General features: G+C 34.1%; 2 protein-coding genes and 1 long non-coding RNA gene across 5 annotated transcripts; 2 read left to right on the top strand and 1 right to left on the bottom strand.

The window, feature by feature from the left end:
• On the top strand, positions 2,888-4,887 carry LOC109327461. Its single transcript, XM_019560615.1, has 2 exons — positions 2,888-3,306; positions 4,249-4,887. Exons 1-2 carry the CDS (start codon positions 3,009-3,011, stop codon positions 4,551-4,553), a joined length of 603 nt encoding a protein of 200 aa, XP_019416160.1. The 5' UTR covers positions 2,888-3,008; the 3' UTR covers positions 4,554-4,887.
• Positions 3,544-7,669, bottom strand: LOC109327462. The gene is made up of 3 exons (XR_002105336.1): positions 7,658-7,669; positions 6,600-6,606; positions 3,544-4,324 (listed from the first exon to the last, which is right to left on the bottom strand). It is a non-coding gene; the product is annotated as an uncharacterized LOC109327462 (long non-coding RNA).
• On the top strand, positions 15,086-19,368 carry LOC109328631 (chlorophyllide a oxygenase, chloroplastic-like). 3 transcript variants are annotated; one of them, XM_019562187.1, is made up of 10 exons: positions 15,096-15,295; positions 16,001-16,231; positions 16,440-16,544; positions 16,681-16,956; positions 17,386-17,533; positions 17,692-17,876; positions 17,993-18,105; positions 18,464-18,758; positions 18,932-19,126; positions 19,182-19,368. In XM_019562187.1, the coding sequence occupies exons 1-9, from the start codon at positions 15,215-15,217 to the stop codon at positions 19,100-19,102; spliced, it is 1,605 nt and encodes a 534-aa protein (XP_019417732.1). In that variant the 5' UTR covers positions 15,096-15,214; the 3' UTR covers positions 19,103-19,126; positions 19,182-19,368. The 3 variants fall into 3 exon arrangements, with proteins under 3 accessions (XP_019417733.1, XP_019417732.1, XP_019417731.1); XM_019562186.1 differs by having other exon boundaries at positions 18,932-19,368; XM_019562188.1 differs by lacking the exons at positions 18,932-19,126; positions 19,182-19,368 and having other exon boundaries at positions 15,086-15,295; positions 18,367-18,645.

Genomic DNA, 21,244 nt, shown 5'->3' with positions numbered 1-21,244 from the left:
GTGTTGGCCAGCCTTGAAACTAACTTGTGTTTGTTTCCCAAGCACACAATACTTGCACAAATCTAGCTTGCATTTGCTGACTCCCCTCAACAGTCCTCTTTTGCATAGTTCTGTCATACCACGCACACTCATGTGTCCCAAACGCATGTGCCATAATTTTGTAGCACCATGGTCTGAATCTATTGAGATCTCTTCAGCCACTCCAGCAACTCCACCTACAACTGTTCTCCCTAACAACTTGTAAGTGTTCCCTGCAGTCCTTTTACCCTTCATCACAGTCAGAGCACCTTTGCATACTCGAAGAATATCACTGTCCCCATCAGCTCTATAGCTAAACCCTTTGGCCTGCAATGTCCCCAAAGAAACCAAATTCTTCTTCAAATCTGGTATGTGCCTAACCTCACATAACGTCTTCACTACACCATCATCCATCACAATTCTGAGTTCTCCCATACCAATAATTTCACATGCTTTATTATTTCCGAGATACACGAAACCAAAATTGCCTGCCCTGTATGTGGTGAACCATTCCCTGTTAGGCGTCATGTGGTGGGAACAACCAGTGTCAAGTATCCACTCATCTGTAGTATGATTTGATGATACAGATAGTAGATCAACTTCACTATTGTAACCAGAATCATCTTTCTGTGCAACATTTGCAGATGTAGATACCCCATCTTTCCCCACCGGCTTGCTAGGACTCCATTCATTGGGACAATCCTTTTTATAATGCCCAGTCTGTTTGCACTTGTAGCACTCTACTGGTGTTCTGCCCCTGGAAGTTGGTCTTTTCCCTTTGGCATGACCTCCTCTGCCTTGTCTCCTCCCACGCACTTGGCTCCCTTTCACATACAGACCATCACCCTGAGACCTTTCACCTACATTCTATCTTCTTTGAGTGTGGGACAGCAGTGCAGATGTAATCTCATCTAGTTTGATTGAGTCTTTCCCATACGTCAATGTTGTCACCAAATGTTCATAGGAATTTGGCAAAGAATACAGTAGTATTATTGCTTTGTCCTCATCATCAACCTTCATATCAAGTTTCTGCAAGTCATTAATAACTTGATTAAAACTATTGAGATGTTGCAAATCAGCACCTTCCTGCATCTTCAGGTCATAGATTCACTGTTTCAAATACAGCTTATTTGTTAGAGACTTGGACATGAACCGCTTCTCTAATGTCTCCCACACCTCTGTTGGTGATGTCAGATCCATAACATGATACATCACCTCATCTGATAGACAGAGTAGTATGGTTCCCGCAGCCTTCTCCTTCAACTCTTCCCAATCCAGTTGATCCATACCCTCTGGTTTATTCTCACGCAGCGCCTTTGATAGACCTTGTTGAGCCAATACATCCTTAACCCTCCTTTGCCACAATCCAAAATTACCAGTTTCATCGAACTTCCCCACCTCGAATTTGGCACCTGGGTTAAGAGCCATCTGATACCAATTGTTGGGAACAAGTGAATAATCAAATAGTAAAGAGTATAGAGACAAGAGAATAATACAAGAGATTTGGTAACGAGGTTCGGCCAATTGTGCCTACGTCCCCGAGAGCATTGAGCGACTACCACTATATATTATTAGAGAATAAGGATTAGTGTTTTACTATTCTTCTCATTGTTACAATAGGTTTACATAACATCAATATATATAGCCCTTTACCCCAACCCCTTTACATCAGCTCAAACCCATAACTTGTATTGCTGTTATCTAGAGATATGAGTCATTGCACAACACTTATGGACGGGAGAGCCATGGTTCATGAATATGATGGTAGTTGGCTTTCTGGATTTTCAACTAGCTTTGGAATTGGTATTCCCATTCTTGCGAAGCTTCAGGCTATGGAATACGGTCTCACGCTAGCTTGGAACTTGTGGTTGAGAAAGGTTATCCTGGAAAGCGATTATCTAGAAGCGATCCATATTATCTATAAAGACTTGGAAGTTTGCATTAGAAGGGTGACCCGAATTGTAGATAACATTCAACATCTTCTTGATGAGGATTGGAATGTAGATTTTCATCATATATGAAGAGAAAGCAACATGCTAGCCGACTTTCTGTCCATAATCAACCAAAGCAATACTTTTAGTGTTAGAATTTGGGACTTTGTTCCTATAGAGGAAACTCATATTTTCAATATGGACATCTTACCTATGTTCTAGTTTTGTTTCTTCTTTTTTCCAATGCACAAAAAAAAGAACTTTGTCGCTTCTATTTCTAAAAATAAATAAAAGACATTCAAACAACAAACATTTTTATAGGTGAGAATATGTAGTATTGATTCTATATTATTGACTAGGATACATAGTAGCAAGATATAATTTTATAAGACACAAAAAAATATTTTTCTTTTTCCTTTAAAACTAAAAAATAAAATAATCAAATAACTTTCAGTTTTAAATTATTTCATGCAGTAAGTAAGGTGAATGTATCATATAGTATAGACAAATAAGATGCTGACACATTCCAAATTTATAATCTCCCGAGTCAAGATCTCCCAATTAAAGATCAATATAATTCAACAAGAGTAATATTATATTCTCTTACTAATTTTTTTTACTAATCCTTATACCTACAAGAATTTGACATATGTCACGAGGTGATATTTTAGTTTTCAATAATTGGTTTACAAGTTAAAAGTATCACATTATTATGAATAGAAGAATTAATATGAAGATTTAGTAAGAGAATATATAATTTTTCATTCCAACCCTATATCATTTTGCATTCCAACAATATACATAAAAGATGATTTTTACATTTTGACCACTAAAACGACCACTCCAATAAATTATAAAACATGATGACATCGTGGGCCACTCTCATGATCTTCCATTCGGCATCCCATCCCACCATATATATTCCCAAGAATACCTTACACCTTTTTAAATTAGTTCACACCACATTAGGTTTTCTTTCCAATTTCCTTGCATTTATTCTTCTTCCACTTCTACACTTTACTTTCTTATCCACTCTCTAGTATATCAACCACAATTAACATGAATAGAAATGGATACAGAGAGGAAAAGCCATGCTGCTATTTCCACCCAAAACAAGTAGTTATTGGGGTTTGTCCCTTGTGTTTGAATGAGAGGCTCCTCATTTTAGCTGCAAAACAAGGCCAACACCACCATCACCACAACTCTGCCTCCAAAGCTAGTTCACATAGGCTTCAAAGTTCCACACAGAGAAAGCAACACACTTCCATTCACAAGATCTTCGCTTTTAGTTCTCTCTTCAGTTCCAGGCAGTGGAAATCTCAAAAACTTGACTATGACGTTTCTCCCACTTTAGAAGGTAAATATATTACCCATTTTCTTCTTCTTCTTCTTCCTCTGTCTCTCCCTCTACCACTATAAATTAAAATAATAATTTCCTTGTGTAGGAGTAATGTATTTTTTAATAGAAATATTATTTTATGTTTTCCTTAATCACTGTTCTTGGTGATTAATAAAATTGATTTTTTGGTACAAATAATGTTTCTCGGTTGATAGCAATAGGCTACTTTTTTTGTTTACAGATGAAGACCACATAATTAAATCAAATTAGGAATATTACCAGAGTTATAAGGGCACATTAGGTTATCAGCTCTCTCATCCCTTTCTTCTTGGCGTGGAATGAGTGTCATAGAAAAGGCCAAGAGCCCCTCTGAAAAATTATACTGCAAGGTTATGATTTTGTTGAGGAACAGGGGTACATCATTAATCTGGCAAAATGTCAGTCATGCTTTTGAAAGATATATGATGCCATTATTTAAGATACATGCTTTATTTATTTATTTTTATCACTGGGTCAGTGTCTAATGTATACAGTAGTGACAAAATTGATCAATTCTCTCGGCAACATAATTAGGCACACAGACCACTTAGGTATGTATTAGTTATTTTAATCTACCGCATATCTTACAGTATATAGGTATAGTACTAATATTATCTAGTATTTAATATAATTAGACACACATGATTGATGTTTTATTTCTGAACTTCGTTAAGTACAAGATATACTACATAATTTAAAGTTCAGACCAAAAAGTAAACAACATTAAATTATTGTTTTCTTCTTTTCAATATCTTTGCCAAGAATTACATGTCCCCTTTTTCTTTTGGCTTTGGTATTTATACTGATATTCTACAACGGCTTTAATTAGCAACAATGTTATGAACAATTAGACTTATATAACATTAACTTATCCAAATTTTTAGTTAGAGTTTGAACTTTTTTATTCAATTAACTTTGCAGACTCATTCATATCAATGAAGTTTGAAGAAAATGGAGTAGCCTCATGGAAAAAGAGCACAGTCTCTAATAAGGTCTCCTATAACAGCAAAAAGGAGAGCAAGAGTGTGATAGAGCATGAGAATTCACATGACACATTTAGGTGGAGAAAGAGAATAGGCCACATGTTCCAGCTCATAAGGTGGAATAATAGGACCAGTGGTGTGTGCCACGTGGCAGGTAAGGTGGAAGGAGTGAAGGTGAAAAAGGGTAATTGGATGAAGACTCTGACAAAGAGGAAGACTAAGGAATCAAGGAGGAGTTCATAAAGAAAGAAAGTGTCATCAAAGAAAGAAAAATTAAAACTACTTGTGGTTTTGGTCCTCATCACTTTGCAGTGTGTGACCTTAAAGTTGGTATAATACTATTCAGATTGTAGAGTCAAAACTAGCTTTGTTACTCTCTCAAAAAATGTGCTTTAGAGTACAAAAAGAAAAAAGAAAAGGAAAAGGGTAATGCTTTGCATGCTAGCTTTGCCTTTGAGTGTTTGGGAGATGAGGTTCTTTCTGTAATTCTTTTGCTATTTTTTTCTTCTATTTTCTCCATTTATTATAGACAGTACAGGCTGTAAAAGAGTTTGTTGAAATTGCTTTGGTTTAAAGATTTTATACTTACTAAAATATAAGACATCAAACATTTTAGGGTAGTGGGAAACAAAGAAGCAGAAGGGGCTCCTATTGCTACAAGACTTGGGCTTGTCCTATACTGTCTTAATGGGAGAATGTCTTCTGATTTTCAAAATATTAAAAAGAAGTGGTAGAAGTTTTTTTAGAAAAATATTTTTCTTGCACATTATTTATTCAATAATGTTTCTTGGAAATTATTGGTTTCAAAGTGTTATTAATGCACATTAATATGATCATTAATGATGATGTTTGGAGTTGTGAAATGGAAAAACTTTTTAGTCCTAAATTGTTGAGAGGATGGAGGTTGAAAGCCTTTATAAGCCTTAAGTTCAAACATTGGGATGTGTCCCAAGAGGTACAATGAGTTTTGTAGGTGAGTGAAGATTCGCATAAACTAATTCCTTCCTTTATAATTCCTCGTCCTAAGTTGAGTGCATTTTCACTCAATTTTTTTCCCTCATAGCTATTTGTCAACCCATTTTCGATATACTTATATTCATTTCTTTCCATTCCACTAAAAATTGGCACATGTAGCTAAAGTATGGAATTTAGAAAACTGACACTAGTAGTCAGAATTGTGGGAAGAGATTTAACACGAGTAATCGTATTGTGAGAATTTCGAGAATTGACACTTATAGTGATATTGTGAGTATACTCGAGATTGATTCTTACAATGCAGTAAAAAATTAAATAATAAAAAACTGAGTTGTGTTATCCAGTGAACGGCGTAGTTGATACCCAACAATAAGTATTATTTTGTGTCATTCAAAATTGTCATAAGCTATACATACAGTAATGTTCTTCGCACATACAAGCTATACTGCATGTGAGTATGTCCAATTAGGTCCTTCCTAGTAAAACGTGCTTAATGGTGTCCTAAACAACCACATTTTGTCCTCAAGCGATTGAATAAAGGGCAGCACCATCAATTTTCTACATTTAGGACCATAGTGGAAGCGGATGATAGACAAAAACTTTATTAGAAGTAGAAGAAAATGACAATACACTATGGAATCTTCACCTAGCTAAAATCAACAAGGGCATAAGATGAGGGACAATGAGCCATATAGGTAAATGACATGCACCATTTGGATCATATGAAATTATATTGTAGAAGTAAGCATAGACATATTTTGCTTAATGAGTCTCTAGTGGTCCCCAGATGATGTATGAGTAACCTTATCTTGAGTTAGCTAGGGCTTAAAGATACTTGCAATTGAAGAAGTAATGCATTTCCTTTACAAAGAAAGAGAACTGAATTTATGACTAATTAGTGATTGGTGTAATGATACTGAACAAAAGCATATGCATAAAATAAAATTAAGAAATGTGTCTAATAGTACGATCTCCACCAATAAGTGGTTATTATTTCTTTACAACTTCTCTGCCATTAGATGATACTTTTTAATTAGATAGGAGTTGACATAAAAAAACAGAAAAAAAGGGACCCATCTAAAATGAGAGGACTGGACCTCTTTTGAACTCCCCCTTAACAATTTTCTCTTTTCTTTTTAAATTTTTTATTAAACTTATAATTGCAAATATACAAATAAAAAGCATGGAACCACCCATTAGAAATCATTCAACCCACTGCACAATTAAAAAATTAAAACTCTTCACTTACACAAATTGTTATACGGTACTGAAATATGGTCAAACACTCAAACCATTCAATATAAATGAGTGAACCATAAAACTCTACTTATAATTTTACATTCTGGCTTATTGGAATATCTGTTTGTTTATGGGCCTGATAGAGAAAAGTTGTGCCCCTCCCTGCCAAAGCATCCATGTGCTCTAGTATATCACCATACCCTGTAATTAATGTATTGTATAAAAAGGAAAAAATATTTTTTTGTGACGGGGATGAAAAGTTCTAACTATTGATAAAGAAAACTTATATATGACAAAGTAGAGCAGCAGTTGTGCATATAGTTGTAGTTTCTTTGGATACAAGGTTACAATCCAAATAAGTTAATCTTGGTGATCCTTAGAGCTAGAACATTAATGTTCAATGAATTACTCAACTTATTTTATAATCGTTTATATTTCCTAATAAATTTAACAATTCGACTAATAACAATGCAGAATGTGTTAAAAATCATTACATCCCATCTTGATAGAATTTGACTTCTTGAAGTATTGGAAAGAAGAATGAATAATACCTCTCGTAACTTGTATTTGATTTTTTGTATTTTACAAAGAAGGAAAGAAAACTATTTATAGAAAGAAAGAGAAGTTAGTTAACAAGAATAACTTCCTCAATTTAACTAACTTTCGAAGATAAGAATGGGCCTAAAACAAAACACAGCCCAATAACCAAAAATAAAAGAGAAAGCAACTAAAGGTTATTGTTTTCTTTCTTCATTGTTTCTTCGGTGGAGGAGTTAGTTTCTTGCACATTGTATTTCTTGCTTTTCTTCTCTTCCAATAGCCCCCACAAGTTGGTATGTGAATATCCAACATACCCAACTTGAAAATGTTAGTCTTGAACAGAGAACGAGATAGAGCTTTGGTAAATATATCTGTCAATTATGAAGAAGTGTGTATAGAAAGAAGATGCAATAAACCAGATTGAACTTTCTCTCTAACACAATGACAATCAATTTCTATGTGCTTCGTCCTTTCATGGAAGACGGGGTTGGCAGCTATGTGAAGTGCTGACTGATTATCACAATATAACATCACATGTTGAGGGTGATGTATATGCAGATCGTTGAGGAGATAAATGAGTCATTGAGCCTCACAAGTAGCAAGTGTCGTAGCTCTGTATTCTACTTCAGTAGAGGGTCTAGAAACCACGTGTTGTTTCTTGTTTTTTCACGAAATCAAGGCATTCCCAATGTAAAAACAATAGCCTGAGACAGATCTCATACTGTCAGGACAACCTCCCCAATCTGAGTCAGTATATCCTTTGATGTTGAAATCGGAACCTGCAGAAGAAAAGAAAATTCCCATACCGATGGTTCCCTTGAGATATCTTAAGATTTTCTTGGCTCCATCTAGGTGATCATTAGTAGGACATGACACAAATTGGCTAAGGTGACCAACAACAAAATTGAGGTCAGATCTAGTATAATCAAATAGAGTAACTTGCCCATTAGACTTCTATAACGGCTAGGATCAGATAAGGTGGTTCCTGAATTGGAATGAACAAGTTTTCCTACATACTCCATTGGAGTGGAACAAGGCTTGCAGGCAAGCATTCCTGTCTCCTCAAGGAGATCAAAGGTGTATTTTCTTTGATATAGCAGAATACCCTTGACAGTTCTAGCTATTTCCATCCCCAATAAATACTTGAGGTCACCAACATCTTTGATGCTAAACTTAGTATGCAATAGGTTCTTCATATGGCTAATTTCTATCATGCTATTTCCAGTTAAAATCATATCATCAACATAAACTAAAATGACTGTAAAATCAGAATGAGTAGACTTAATGAACAATGAGTGATCAACAAGGGATTTAACATAACCAGATTAGAAAAGAACATCAGTAAGTTTGGTATGCTACTACATGCTTGCTTGTTTGAGTCCATAAAGGGACTTTTCTAGTTCGCATACAAGATTATGGTGAGGAACAATCAGACCAGGGGGCACTTTCATATAGACAGCTGCCTTTAGATCTTCATGGATAAATGCTATATTTACATCTAATTGGTGAAGGTACCAATTATTAACAGGGGCTATGGATAGAATGACCCTTATAGTGGTCATATTGATTACTGGGCTGAAAGTTTCCATGTAATCAATTCCATCTGTTTGAGTGAAGCCCTTGGAAATCAATCTTGCCTTGTGCCTTTCAATAGATCTATCAGCTTTATATTTTATTTTAAAAATCCATCTGCATACCATAGCTTTCTTGTTGTTAGGATGCTCCAAGTGTGATTTTGATTCAATGTAGTGAGTTCCTTTTGAATGGCATCTCTCCAACATTGATGCTTAATAGCTTCATTATAGTGGTAAGGCTCAATATGTGAAGAAATATTAAGAGAAAAATGTTTATTAGCAGTGGACAATCTATGATAAGAAAGATTTGAAGAAAGAGGGTATCTTACCTTTGAAGACTTGGGTGCAACAAAATGAGTAAATAAAGTGCAATGATAATCTTTAAGATATTGAGGTCTATGTCTAGCCTCTAAGAGATTGTATTGGCATAGAGGGGTAACGTGATCAGGAGTAGTATCTTCAAGCATAAGGTGTTCACAATGATTAAGAGCAGGGTTGTGTTCACAAGGCACATTAACATCATCAACAGGAATACATTGAGAGTCATCAGCATTGGGTAGGATGACAGAAGGAGCAATGTTGTGAGGTTGAGAGATGGCATCTCATGTAGAAACAGAGTTCTCTATATCATATGTGGGATTATGATTTAATTCATTGCTTATGTCAAGGTGATCATTTTGAGTAGACTTAAAAGGGAAGATGTGTTCATAGAATATTGTATTCCTAGACAAGAAAGTTTCATGATTGTTGATGTCCATTAGAACATAACCCTTAGTACCATGCCTTAAACCTAAGAGTATGCACTTTCTCGACCTGTGATTAAGCTTCTTTCTGTTTGAGGTCAGAGTGCTAGCATAACATAGGCAACCAAAGCATCTAAGATTGTATAAATCAGGCAATTTACTATTCAAAATTTCATAAAGACTCTTATTGGACAACACAGTGCTAGGCTGAAAATTAATAAGATGCACAACATGAGCCATGGCAAAATTCCAAAAACAATGAGGAATGCTAGATTGAAAAACAAGGGATCTAGCCATACCAAGGATGTGTTGGTGTTTTCTTTTAACAACCCCATTTTGTTGGGGTGTTTCAACACAACTAGTTTGATGTTCAATTCCTTGTTCACTATAAAAATTGGACAGGGATAATTCTGTCTCATTGTCACTAGTTATGCATTTGATTCTTAACCCAAACTGAGTATTAACAAGAGATACAAAATTCTTAACTAAATGAGGCACCTCGGACTTATGCTTCATGAAATAGAGCAATGTAAATCTAGGTCTATAATCTATGATGGTAAGGAAATACTTGTCTCCAAGGGTGCTTGGGATAGAGTAAGGACCCCATATGTCCATATGGATCAAATCAAAATTCCTAGTAGATATGGTAATGCTATTATTATAGGGCAACTTTCTTTGTTTGGCCAAATGACACACAACACAAGGATCAAAGGTCTTATTGTACTTAATAATGGGAAAAAGATTCTGCATAACCATCATTCTATCATGTGAAGGATGGCCTAATCTATCGTGCCACAAAACAGAGTTACAAGAACTAAAAGAATTAATATTGTTTTTGAACTAATTCCTATGCATGATAGGTGTAGGGAAAATCTTCACAGGGTCCTTCATAGCATAAAGACCACTTCTTACTTCAGCTACACCAATCATCTTTGAAGATTGGAGATCCTGAATTTGACAAAAGTTTTTGCAGACAATCAATTGGAAAGATATATTGTTAACAAGTTTTGAAATGGAAATTAAATTGTAATGAAATGAGGGGGTGTACAAAACATTTGTCAAATGTAGAGAATTAGAGAACATAATACTCCCTGATATTGCAGTGGATATTTGACTGCCATTAGGTAATGTGACAAAAATAGGGGCAATTCGCTTGTAGGTTTGAAAATCAGAAAGGGTATGACATACATGGTCAGTAGCACATGTGTCAAGTAACTAATCATTATATTTAGTGAAAAAATTCAACAAGTATGTGTTACCTTTACTGTTGGAATCAACAAGATGAGTGGTAATCTGATTGGCATTATGAGCAATTCTATAATTGGGTTGTTGTTGCAAAATGGACAGGATGGTTTGATGTTGTTGAGGGGTGATATTGACTCCAGGTGCTGATTCACTGGTAAGTTTGTCAGCATTCCGTTCCTTTTCTTCATAAGGTTTTTCCTCAATGCTTGTAATGTTATTGATACTGAAGTTCTTGAAGTGCCTAGGTGGAAAACCATGTTTCTTGAAGCATTGGTCAATGGTATGACCTAACTTATGGCAGTAAGTACATGTCTTAAATCCTCTTCCATTTGAGGTTCTAATTTGTCCTCTTCCTATTTGATTTTGAAAGCCTCTACCTCTGCCCCTACCTCTATTACTTCAAAAAATTCCCTCATTTTCAATACCATAATTGGTAGGTTGGTTGTCCACACTACTCATCAGGACCCTAGACTCATTATGATGAGAATCCAAGAGCCTTTCTTGTTGTATTAACAATGAAAAGGCCTTTGTAATGGTGGGTAAAGGATCCATAAGCATTATTTGTGATCTCACTCCCTCATATTGGTCATTCAGTCCATTAAGAAAGCATATCACATAGTCATGATTCCTATAGGATCTAATAATAGGCACAATATCACATGTGCACTTGTTTATGCAAGAACATGATGGAATTGGCCTGAAGTTATCAAGTTCTTGCCAGAATCCCTTTATGTGGTTGTAGTAGGCATATATGCTCATATTACCTTGCTTGAATGTGTACATTTCCCTGAACACCTGCGATATTCTGAATATGTCTCCTTGATAGTATCTCTCATGCAAGTCTTCCCATATTTCTAATGTTGTATCCATCCACAAAACACTTTGAACAATTAAGCTCTCAATGGAGTGGGTTAACCAAGAAACAATAAGTGTATTGCATCTGTCCCATGTAGGAAATGATGGATCATCAGTTGGAGGCTTCGAGATAGATCCATCAATAAATTGGAGTTTATTTTTGTACTTTATCGACATTGACATAACACGAGACCAAGCATGGTAGTTCTTATCATCAAGGAGGACAGAGACAAGAGAAGTTCTAGGGTTTTCATTTGGGGGTATGAAGAAAGGGGACGTTGGATCTTGAATTGGATTAATTGCTTGAATAATTCGACTTTCCATTGAAGAAGAAAAGAGAGGATATTCAGATCAAAGAAATTTAACTTTGCAAAATGATGGAGAAGAAATAGATCAAGGCGCAACGAAAAATGATAAAACAGAGGGTATTCAGAGTGTAAGCTCTGATACCATGTTAAAAATCATTGCATCCCATCTTGATAGAATTTGACTTCTTGGAGTATTGGAAAGAAGAATGAATAATACCTCTCATAACTTGTATTTGATTTTTCTTATTTTACAAAGAAGGAAAGAAAACTATTTATAGTAAGAAAGAGAAGTTAGTCTAACAAGAATAACTTCCCCAATTTAACAAAGAGAAAGCAACCAAAGGTTCTTGTTTTCTTTCTTCATTGTTTCTTGGGTGGAGGAGTTAGCTTCTTGCAAATTGTATTTCTTGCAAATTGTATTTCTTGCTTTTCTTCTCTTCTAATAGAATGATGATGAGTTGTTCACTAAAAATCCAATGCAGTTATCATAGAATAATAAAGAAGTGTTATTTTCTTGAGTACAACAACGTGGTTATGTTTTCTGGAAATTAATTTGTTATTACCCTCCTGGTGATTCTTTATGTTTTTAATCTGTGGAGCATGAGAAAAATTGAATGATGATCCCTTACATGTTGGTTTGCATGAAGAAGATGAGAAATGGAGCAAATGATAATATAATTGTTCTTATCATTTTACATCAACCATGGCCCAAAAAATGGATGCTTTCATAATATGAAAAAGCGTTGAAAAAAAGAATGGGGTGAGAGAGGCTCGAACTCTCGACCTCAGGATCACTCAGAAGCTATGAGACCTACGCGCTAGCCAACTGCGCCACCACCCCATGTTGAATTCTTGAATTTCATGCTTATTTAATCCAAATGTTAAAATCTGCAGAAAACTATAATATTTATGTTAATGCGGCTCTCTACTCTATAATGAGGATAATGACCATACTTTGATGAAATGGGTGAATGTGTGCAACTACCACAGATTCAGATTGTAATGACAAGTCTGCATGCATAATTTATGTAAGTAAAAGTCTATGGATTAAGAACTATGGACAAAAAACAATAACAATATTTAATGATGCCTGTAATTTAATGGTAATCTGCAATTATTTTTATAAGTGCATATTTACTTCCTCCTAGTTCCCAGGTTAGCTTTGGCCTTAAAATAAAGTGCATGAGAAATGGGTTTGTGCAACAACAATTGGCACTGGCAGAGATCTATTATACATGGATTTGTTAGCATAATGTTATTAGTTTACTACCAATGTCATTGAGATCCAATCAAGAAGCTGAACTTACTTTTTAGTAGTTTTTAAAATTTTAAATCAAAACAGAAGGAACTTATACAAAATAAAATAAAAAAAAGGAAAGAGGAAAAAAACTAAAGGAACTAAAACAGAAGCGCCATGGTCAACGGAAACTCCAAAGTCCAAACAACTAACAAAGCGCTATGTACTTAGAACTAGGGGTGTTCAAATCCAGACCGGTCCAAAACAAAAACTGCAAACCGATCCAAAGTAGACCGAAACCGCAAAAACCGAATGTATTTGGATCGTATTGGATTTATTTTTTAAGGACCGATCGGTCCGGTCCGGTCTTCGGTTTCACGTCTGGGATCCAGACCGGACCGATATTATTAAGTTAACTAAAATATATCACATAAGCATTAAGCAGTAAGCTAAACACAGCAAAAACGCATATAAACTGTCGTAACAATATGAATATTGATGTTTCTAATCTTGCTATTAAAAGAATCAAACTTTTCTTCATTGTTCTGGTTACTACCTTGTTGATGTTGTAGACTAAAATTGAAGGAATTTATATGTTTATATATAAAAAATAGACCGATCCAAACCGGACCGAAACCGCATATAATATTTGGACCGGATTGGATCGGACATCTTAATATAAATGGACCGGACCGGACCGGACCGCATACTAATTACACGTTTGGATCGGATGATATTTTGCTTAAAAACCGATCCAAATGGACCGCGAACACCCCTACTTAGAACTTCGAAGGCTTGTGACCAGAATTTATAAGTCACATTGAGGCTAGGGTTTTATGAATGTCTTCATGGGCTGGGACAAGGCCCAAATTTATGATAATGACCATTGATATAGCCCTTTACACTTCATTTTTTATAAGCAAGATAATATATGAGTAAAGAACTAATCCTTTCGGGATATATGGTTAGCCTTCAATAAGTGTCGCTCCAAAAAATTAAACATTTAATTTTTTCCTTAGTAAAATTCATTGAAAGTAGTTAAGGATGACAATGTGTACCCAGACCACGGGTAATACACGTAATGGGTCAAGGTCCATGTGAGTAATTAAGATCGAAGATTTTGAAATTTATTATAGAACGAGTTCGAATCTAGATAATAAAGTACTCAGACCCGCAATTTCTAAATATATTATGTATATATACAATAATATAATTAAACATGTTTTTCGTCATAATTGTGATATTATGTTGTTAAGTTATATTTGTTAATACATAAATATGATGTAATATTATGTTGATAGAGATATTTTAGATTTTGATAAGCTTTATTATTATATGTTTATAGTAAAAAGATTTATATTCAAATGACAATTTAAACTCGTGTACTTGTACTTTAATATGGTTTATAATTGTTATTATCATTTTCCTTCTATTTTTGATTGTATGCAACAACATGCATTATTATCGGAAATAGTAAATTGTTTGCAAATTTTTAAATAATTTTAAATTTTTTAGTATTCATGAGTCTTTCAGTACCCAAGGACCTACAGGTATCCAACCAACAGTATCCATATGGACCCACATCAAGTCCATGTTCAGAATTGTAAATGAAATGAGTCGTCTTACACGTATAACTATTATGTTTTACTAGAAAAAATATGGATTTTAAGAGTTTTGGGTAACTGTACTTTCATTTAATATGTTATTTAAATTCATCAAGGTCCAATCAGAAAGGCAAAAGCAGAATCTGATTTTGTTATTATTGATTTTCATATCACTTCCTTAATTTCTAATTTCATAAGAGTTTTTTAATCGGTCAATATATTATCTCATCTGCTATTAATTTGTATTCCTCTTAAATAAACAAAATATAATGTATAATAAATAATATATTAACAACATGAAAAATTCTTAACTAATTCTGCAATTGGATAATCTTATAATACAGAAATGAGAAAATATGTAACAGGATAAAGAGATCTGTCTCAATCCGAGTTGGCAAGGTGTGAGGGGCCCACTGTGGCAATCTTTCTCCGGAACACGTGTGAAACTAGAGCCACGTGGCATCCCTCAGAAGGCCAACGAGATCGCATGAAACACCAACCATTATCATCAAATAAATCCTCAAAACAACGTTGCCCACGTTTTGTTCTTCTCTCTCTCTAATGACTGTCAGTTTCTCAACGTCATGAACGCTATAGCAACTGGAGCACTTATCACTCTCCCATTCCCAACCTTCTCTAGATCATCTAAGCTTCGTGTTAAAAAGGTACTATTTTTTTAAAGACTAAGCAAATATGAAATGAGATGAAGTTAGCTATGTAATAGTGTTTAGGTGATGGATTATTAGTATTTTTATTTGTTTTGCTGCATTGAAATCCATTTATGAGTTGGCTTATGCAAATGTAGAGAGCAAGTCATTGGTCCTACCTAGTATAATTTACAACAGTGTGTAAATAGTTATACAAAAGTCGCTGCAACATTTCCAATTTTGTTTTAGGGGAGCAAATTAGACCAATATGAAAATTTAGCACAATGGGGTTTATCTTTATGCTCAGTAGTAGTGGCTGTTGTTGTAGGGATCATAATGCTTGGTAACAACTTTCACTCTTGTAGGTTTATGTGTGGGATGGGATCTGCTGCCTTGTCCCAACCCTGTCCCTAACCAATCACAATGAAACAAAAACTGATAAAGTTATGAATATATAGTTTTTTTAATTTACATGGCATAATATGATTGGTTTGTGACAGACTTTGGGACAGCAGATCCTTGTCCTTATGTGTGGGGCTCATCGTGTGAAAAATTAGATTATTTATAAAATTGCATGTGAAAAACATGGCTTTTATGATCAGTTAATATAGCAAGCATTATTTATGTATTTTTATAAGTTAGAGGTTGTATATATGGTCCATTCTGACCTTAAAGAGTAATATGGTCTAGAACATACGTTTCCGTGGTTGATGTAAATTCCAGGGTTTGAAAGGACAATTTAAAGTGTTTGCTGTATTTGGAGAAGAGGATGAGAAGAAGAATGCATGGGGTGCACTCTTTCATGTAGAAGATCCAAGAACTAAAATCCCACTGCACAACAAGGGAAAGGTTTTTGATGTATATCAAGCCTTAGAAGTGGCAAAATATGATCTCCAGTACTTTGATTGGCGAGCTCGGCAAGATGTTCTTACCATCATGCTCCTTCATGAAAAGGTTTCAACTGATTTGTATAATTTAGAATCATAATTGATTCTTTCATGAATTTTTATATCAGCAATGTTGAGGCTTAGTCTTTATGAATATTTAAAACTTGACCTTTAGATAAGATTATAGTTTCACTATAATATATTTTAGATTATAGTTATACACTTACACATTCCACTGCACGGTAAATTTATATTTCCAGATAATATGGGTGTAGGTGGTGGATGTTCTTAATCCTCTAGCTCGCGAGTATAAGTCCATTGGCACCATGAAGAAGGAGCTAGCAGAGTTGCAAGAAGAATTAGAAGCAGCACACAGACAGGTATAGATCACTAGCAGCTTTGTGGACGAATCGGAAAAACATGAAGCTAAGATGTCTTAGATTCATCAAAATTGGCAGAAAGTAGTCTGTAACTTAAAAATATGTAACTGTATTCATGTTAATTATTGAATAACAGGTTAACATATCTGAGGCAAGGGTTTCTACTGCTTTAGATAAATTAGCTCACATGGAAGAGTTGGTAAATGATAAGCTATTGCAAGACCGAACCGTAACTGAAGTTTCCCAGACATCCTCTTCTCCCAGCACTTCTTCTGACTCTGTAGATATTAAAAAGAAAAGATTGCCGAGGAGAAGGTTGCAAGTATCAGGTCCTGTTCAGCCATACCCTCCCCACTTGAAGAATTTCTGGTATCCGGTAGCTTTCTCTTCTGGCTTGAAGGATGATACAATGGTTAGTCAGTATCCAACTATCCATTATTCTTTATATTTGTGTAATCTATTTCAATCTTTCCAGATATACTGAAAAGCTATTATCATATAATATTGGAATATTGTCTTTCCTCAAATAACAGATCAACAGATAATTATTTGTATTCTGAAATATCTATCATAATATCAACTAATTTGACTATATCCAAGTGGCTTTTGTGAGAGGCTACTACAATACTTTGTTGTGGCACATTTTGACTGGTTTCAAACGAAATTGTTTCACAATTTTTCTGTTTCACCACTCTATATTTCCTTCCCTTTTCAGTTTCTTTCGGTGATGAGGTAGAGTCAGATAAGAAGCATTCCTATAGAAAGTTATGGTTTTATACAAGTTACTCCTCCTATCTGGATGTGAATTCTCATAAGCATGTTAATCCTTTTTCTATTTCAGATCCCAATAGAATGTTTTGAGGAACCATGGGTTATCTTTAGAGGGAAAGATGGGAAGCCCGGTTGTGTCCAGAATACCTGTGCACACAGAGCATGTCCTCTGCACCTTGGTTCTGTAAATGAGGGTCGTATTCAATGCCCCTACCATGGTTAGTAGTCAGTGAATAATGAAACTTGATGTGATTTCTTCACGAAATTTCTGCTTCAATAACATGATTATTCGCTGATCCATATATTTACATTGGAGAACACACAAACATATCCACTAAAACTTACATACTGAAAATATCTAATGTTTGGAAATCAGGCTGGGAATTTGCTACTGATGGAAAATGTGAAAAGATGCCATCTACTCAACTGCGAAATGTGAAGATAAAGTCGTTGCCATGTTTTGAAAAGGAAGGCATGATCTGGGTTTGGCCTGGCACTGACCCCCCAACAGTCACACTTCCATCTTTGGAACCTCCTTCTGGATTTAAAGTCCATGCCGAGGCACATTATGCGAACCTGTCCCATTAGATATAGCGATTGAATAATCAACGAATATGATTATATGATTCATAGAAAAATCTATGTTCTCTTACTCAGTTGCTTTTTGCATGTGACAGATTGTCATGGACATTCCAATTGAACATGGATTACTTTTGGACAACCTTCTGGATCTTGCGCATGCCCCTTTTACTCACACTTCCACTTTCGCCAAGGGGTGGAGTGTTCCCAGGTTTGTTTTTTACTATGTTTAGTGTTTACCATAAAACCGAAAATCATATGCCATTCAAAAGATGTTTTTTTTAAAAGAAAAAATAATTCAAAAGATATTTTTTTAAAGAAAAAATAAAAAAAAAGGTCGCACACTGCAACTGAAGCAGTCAAATTACCCTGGAATTCGACACTTTACATTTTCCTCGGTTTATGGATGGATTCCTAGTACCATAATGTAATCATTGTATCATACTTTCGTACTCATATCGTACCTGAATAGATACGTCAAGCATTTAAGTTATAAGTTGAAGTTTTATCATCTGAAAAAGTACACTTCTTTGTCACTCAAGTCTCTTCGCACGAATTTGAACTCGCAGCTTGGTCAAATTCTTAACACCTGCATCTGGCCTACAAGGATACTGGGACCCCTATCCTATTGATATGGAGTTTCGGCCACCATGCATGGTTATATCAACCATTGGAATCTCAAAGCCCGGTAAACTGGAAGGACAAAACACGAAGCAGTGTTCCACACACCTTCACCAACTCCATGTCTGCTTACCATCTTCAAAACTAAAAACAAGATTGCTATACAGAATGTCACTGGACTTTGCTCCTCTACTTACCCATATTCCTTTTATGCAACATCTGTGGAGGCATTTTGCAAGACAGGTAGGGTGTTTATTAAATCAACAATGCGTATTTATTCATGTTTGTGGTAGATAGAAATCAGGAGACAAAGCAGATTTCATTATTATACTTACATGCAATGACTTGGGGAGAAAGTTACCGAAAACTAATTAACATTTTTGTTTGTATTATTTGTTGTCGACGACATATTAAAGGTTTTAAACGAGGATCTGCGACTAGTCGAAGGGCAGCAAGAGCGAATGAACAACGGTGAAAATGTCTGGAATTTCCCAGTAGCATATGACAAGCTTGGGGTAAGGTACAGGTTATGGAGAGATGCATTGGAGAGAGAAGCTAAGGAATTACCCTTCAACAGAGAAAACTAAATATACAAAAGATTTAAGAATGTTTTTTTTAAAACCAACATGGATTAGCTCAAGTTCCACAATACAAGGACTAAGTTCAACAGAGAAGATTGGCTTTGCTAGCTTCTGTGCAAGCATTCAGGTAACAAAATGCTATTCTTTCAAGCCCCTTGTAAAATAAAAGCAACTATACACTTGGCTTTTACTGTTTATGTGTACAGGAACAAATCCATTTTTCTTTCCCATTTTATTATTGTCAATTGGCGGCTTAACCTCATCATGTAACATATGCATTTGTTTTACCCATAGTTATTGATATTGTATTGGCTGGTTCTACTAGAAAACTGGCCAACTAGACCCCATGCCAATATAATATGTCAATCATATTGGATATGTAATTCAACAAATAGGTTTGCATGTAAAAAACTTCAAATTTTCCAAATTAGTATAGCAAATATTCAAACTTTAAACTTTGAAATTGCTTGTAACATGTTTAGCCATGATTATACATTTGCAATAACTGATTTGTATATTACAAAAAAAAATCTTTATTAATTTATTATATTTGTTATAGTATAATTAAATTGATACAGTACGGATCTTGACATTTTATAGGGGCAGTACGAGAAAAAAGTTTGGCTCCTATGTGGACTTTAATATCAAAGTTAGAACAAAATTTAGCATTTAAAACAAATTATGATGATAAAATAAAAATGAGTAAATATTGTATATCAAATATTTTAATTATGTAATATTTTAATATAAATCTCGAAGAAAAGAGTATCATACAAATTGTGTGAACGCAAGATTTATTTTATTTTCGAACTCGATTATTGTATCTTATTAAGAACTCTAGTTTAATATATTTTTACATGGTCATTTTTTTAATAAGTATTAAACAAACTAATATTTTTCTCATTTCAAGACACTTATTTTAATTATATATAAACTATAAGATTTTTTTGGTACTATTAAAGATATTTTCTCACCTTTTTGTAAGGAAATAATCATTTCCAGAGTGTGTAGTTGTCCCTCCTAACAAATGTCGCTCATAAGAATCAAACCCTTAATTTTTTTGTCGTTCTGAAGATCTAGTGGAATCTTATACCACTCTTATTGGTATATAATATAATATAAACAAATGATCATTCCTTGAGCAAATTTATGCATAGACTAATAATAGTTGACACCACAAACGTATAAAAGAAATAAAAATAATAACATATAAAGATCAATTTAGATGTATATGTTAAAAGTATCTGAGCTGCACACCCTTGAGGATTGACACTGAATCAACATATAGTTGAATTACTTAACTATGATGATCATTCATATAATTTTTTTTTAATTTTGATCATGGACTACAATTTTAATCTTCTCATATGTTTTAAAAATGTTGAATAAAAATATACTATTTGTTTTAATATAACAAGGATTTGTTTTTGATATTTTGAATACTCAATTTTATCCAATTTATATTTATAAAACAAAAATATATTTAAAAATTATAAAAAGAAGCATTTTTTAGATTGATTAGAACTTAACCAACAATTTTATAACGAGTTAATTATATAGATAAAAATCATAAAATAGAAAAGCTATTCATATTTTTACTATTTAGTTGGTGAAATATTTATAACTATTAAGGTTATTAAATAAAAAAACAACATTAAGAAAACATGTGAAAGGGTTGCAAAGAATACAATTTTGGAAAAGGAAAAGAGCACCAATTGATTGAGGCAAAAAGGGGTGAGACCAAACTTTTACTTTTCAACACCTTCCTATCCTCTCCCATTGCCAATGAGACAACTAATATACAATCACAAACAAAACAATATGAAAAATCATTTTTATCTTTTCACTTGTTATTAAATTATATTTTTATTATTGAAAACAAGAAGAGTAACAATTATTTGTCTCTCTATTATGGAGACTAGTGTGTACAGGCACTTCGTGCTTGTAAAATAATATCGCGTGATATTATATATTTCATTTTTTATAATTAGAATATATTTGTTCAATGTATTGTATATTATAATTTTTATGTGTTTATGATAATGTATAGTTTAAAGTAAGAGATGTGGTTAATTAATATGTTAGTAATGATTAATTAGGATTATATGGTTTCTTTTTGTAAAAAGAAAATAATGTGAAGAGCAAAAT

This window comes from Lupinus angustifolius, chromosome LG15, assembly GCF_001865875.1.
Source record: "Lupinus angustifolius cultivar Tanjil chromosome LG15, LupAngTanjil_v1.0, whole genome shotgun sequence".
NCBI classification, from domain to species: Eukaryota; Viridiplantae; Streptophyta; class Magnoliopsida; order Fabales; family Fabaceae; genus Lupinus; species Lupinus angustifolius.
This window is presented reverse-complemented; position numbering and strand designations above follow the sequence as displayed.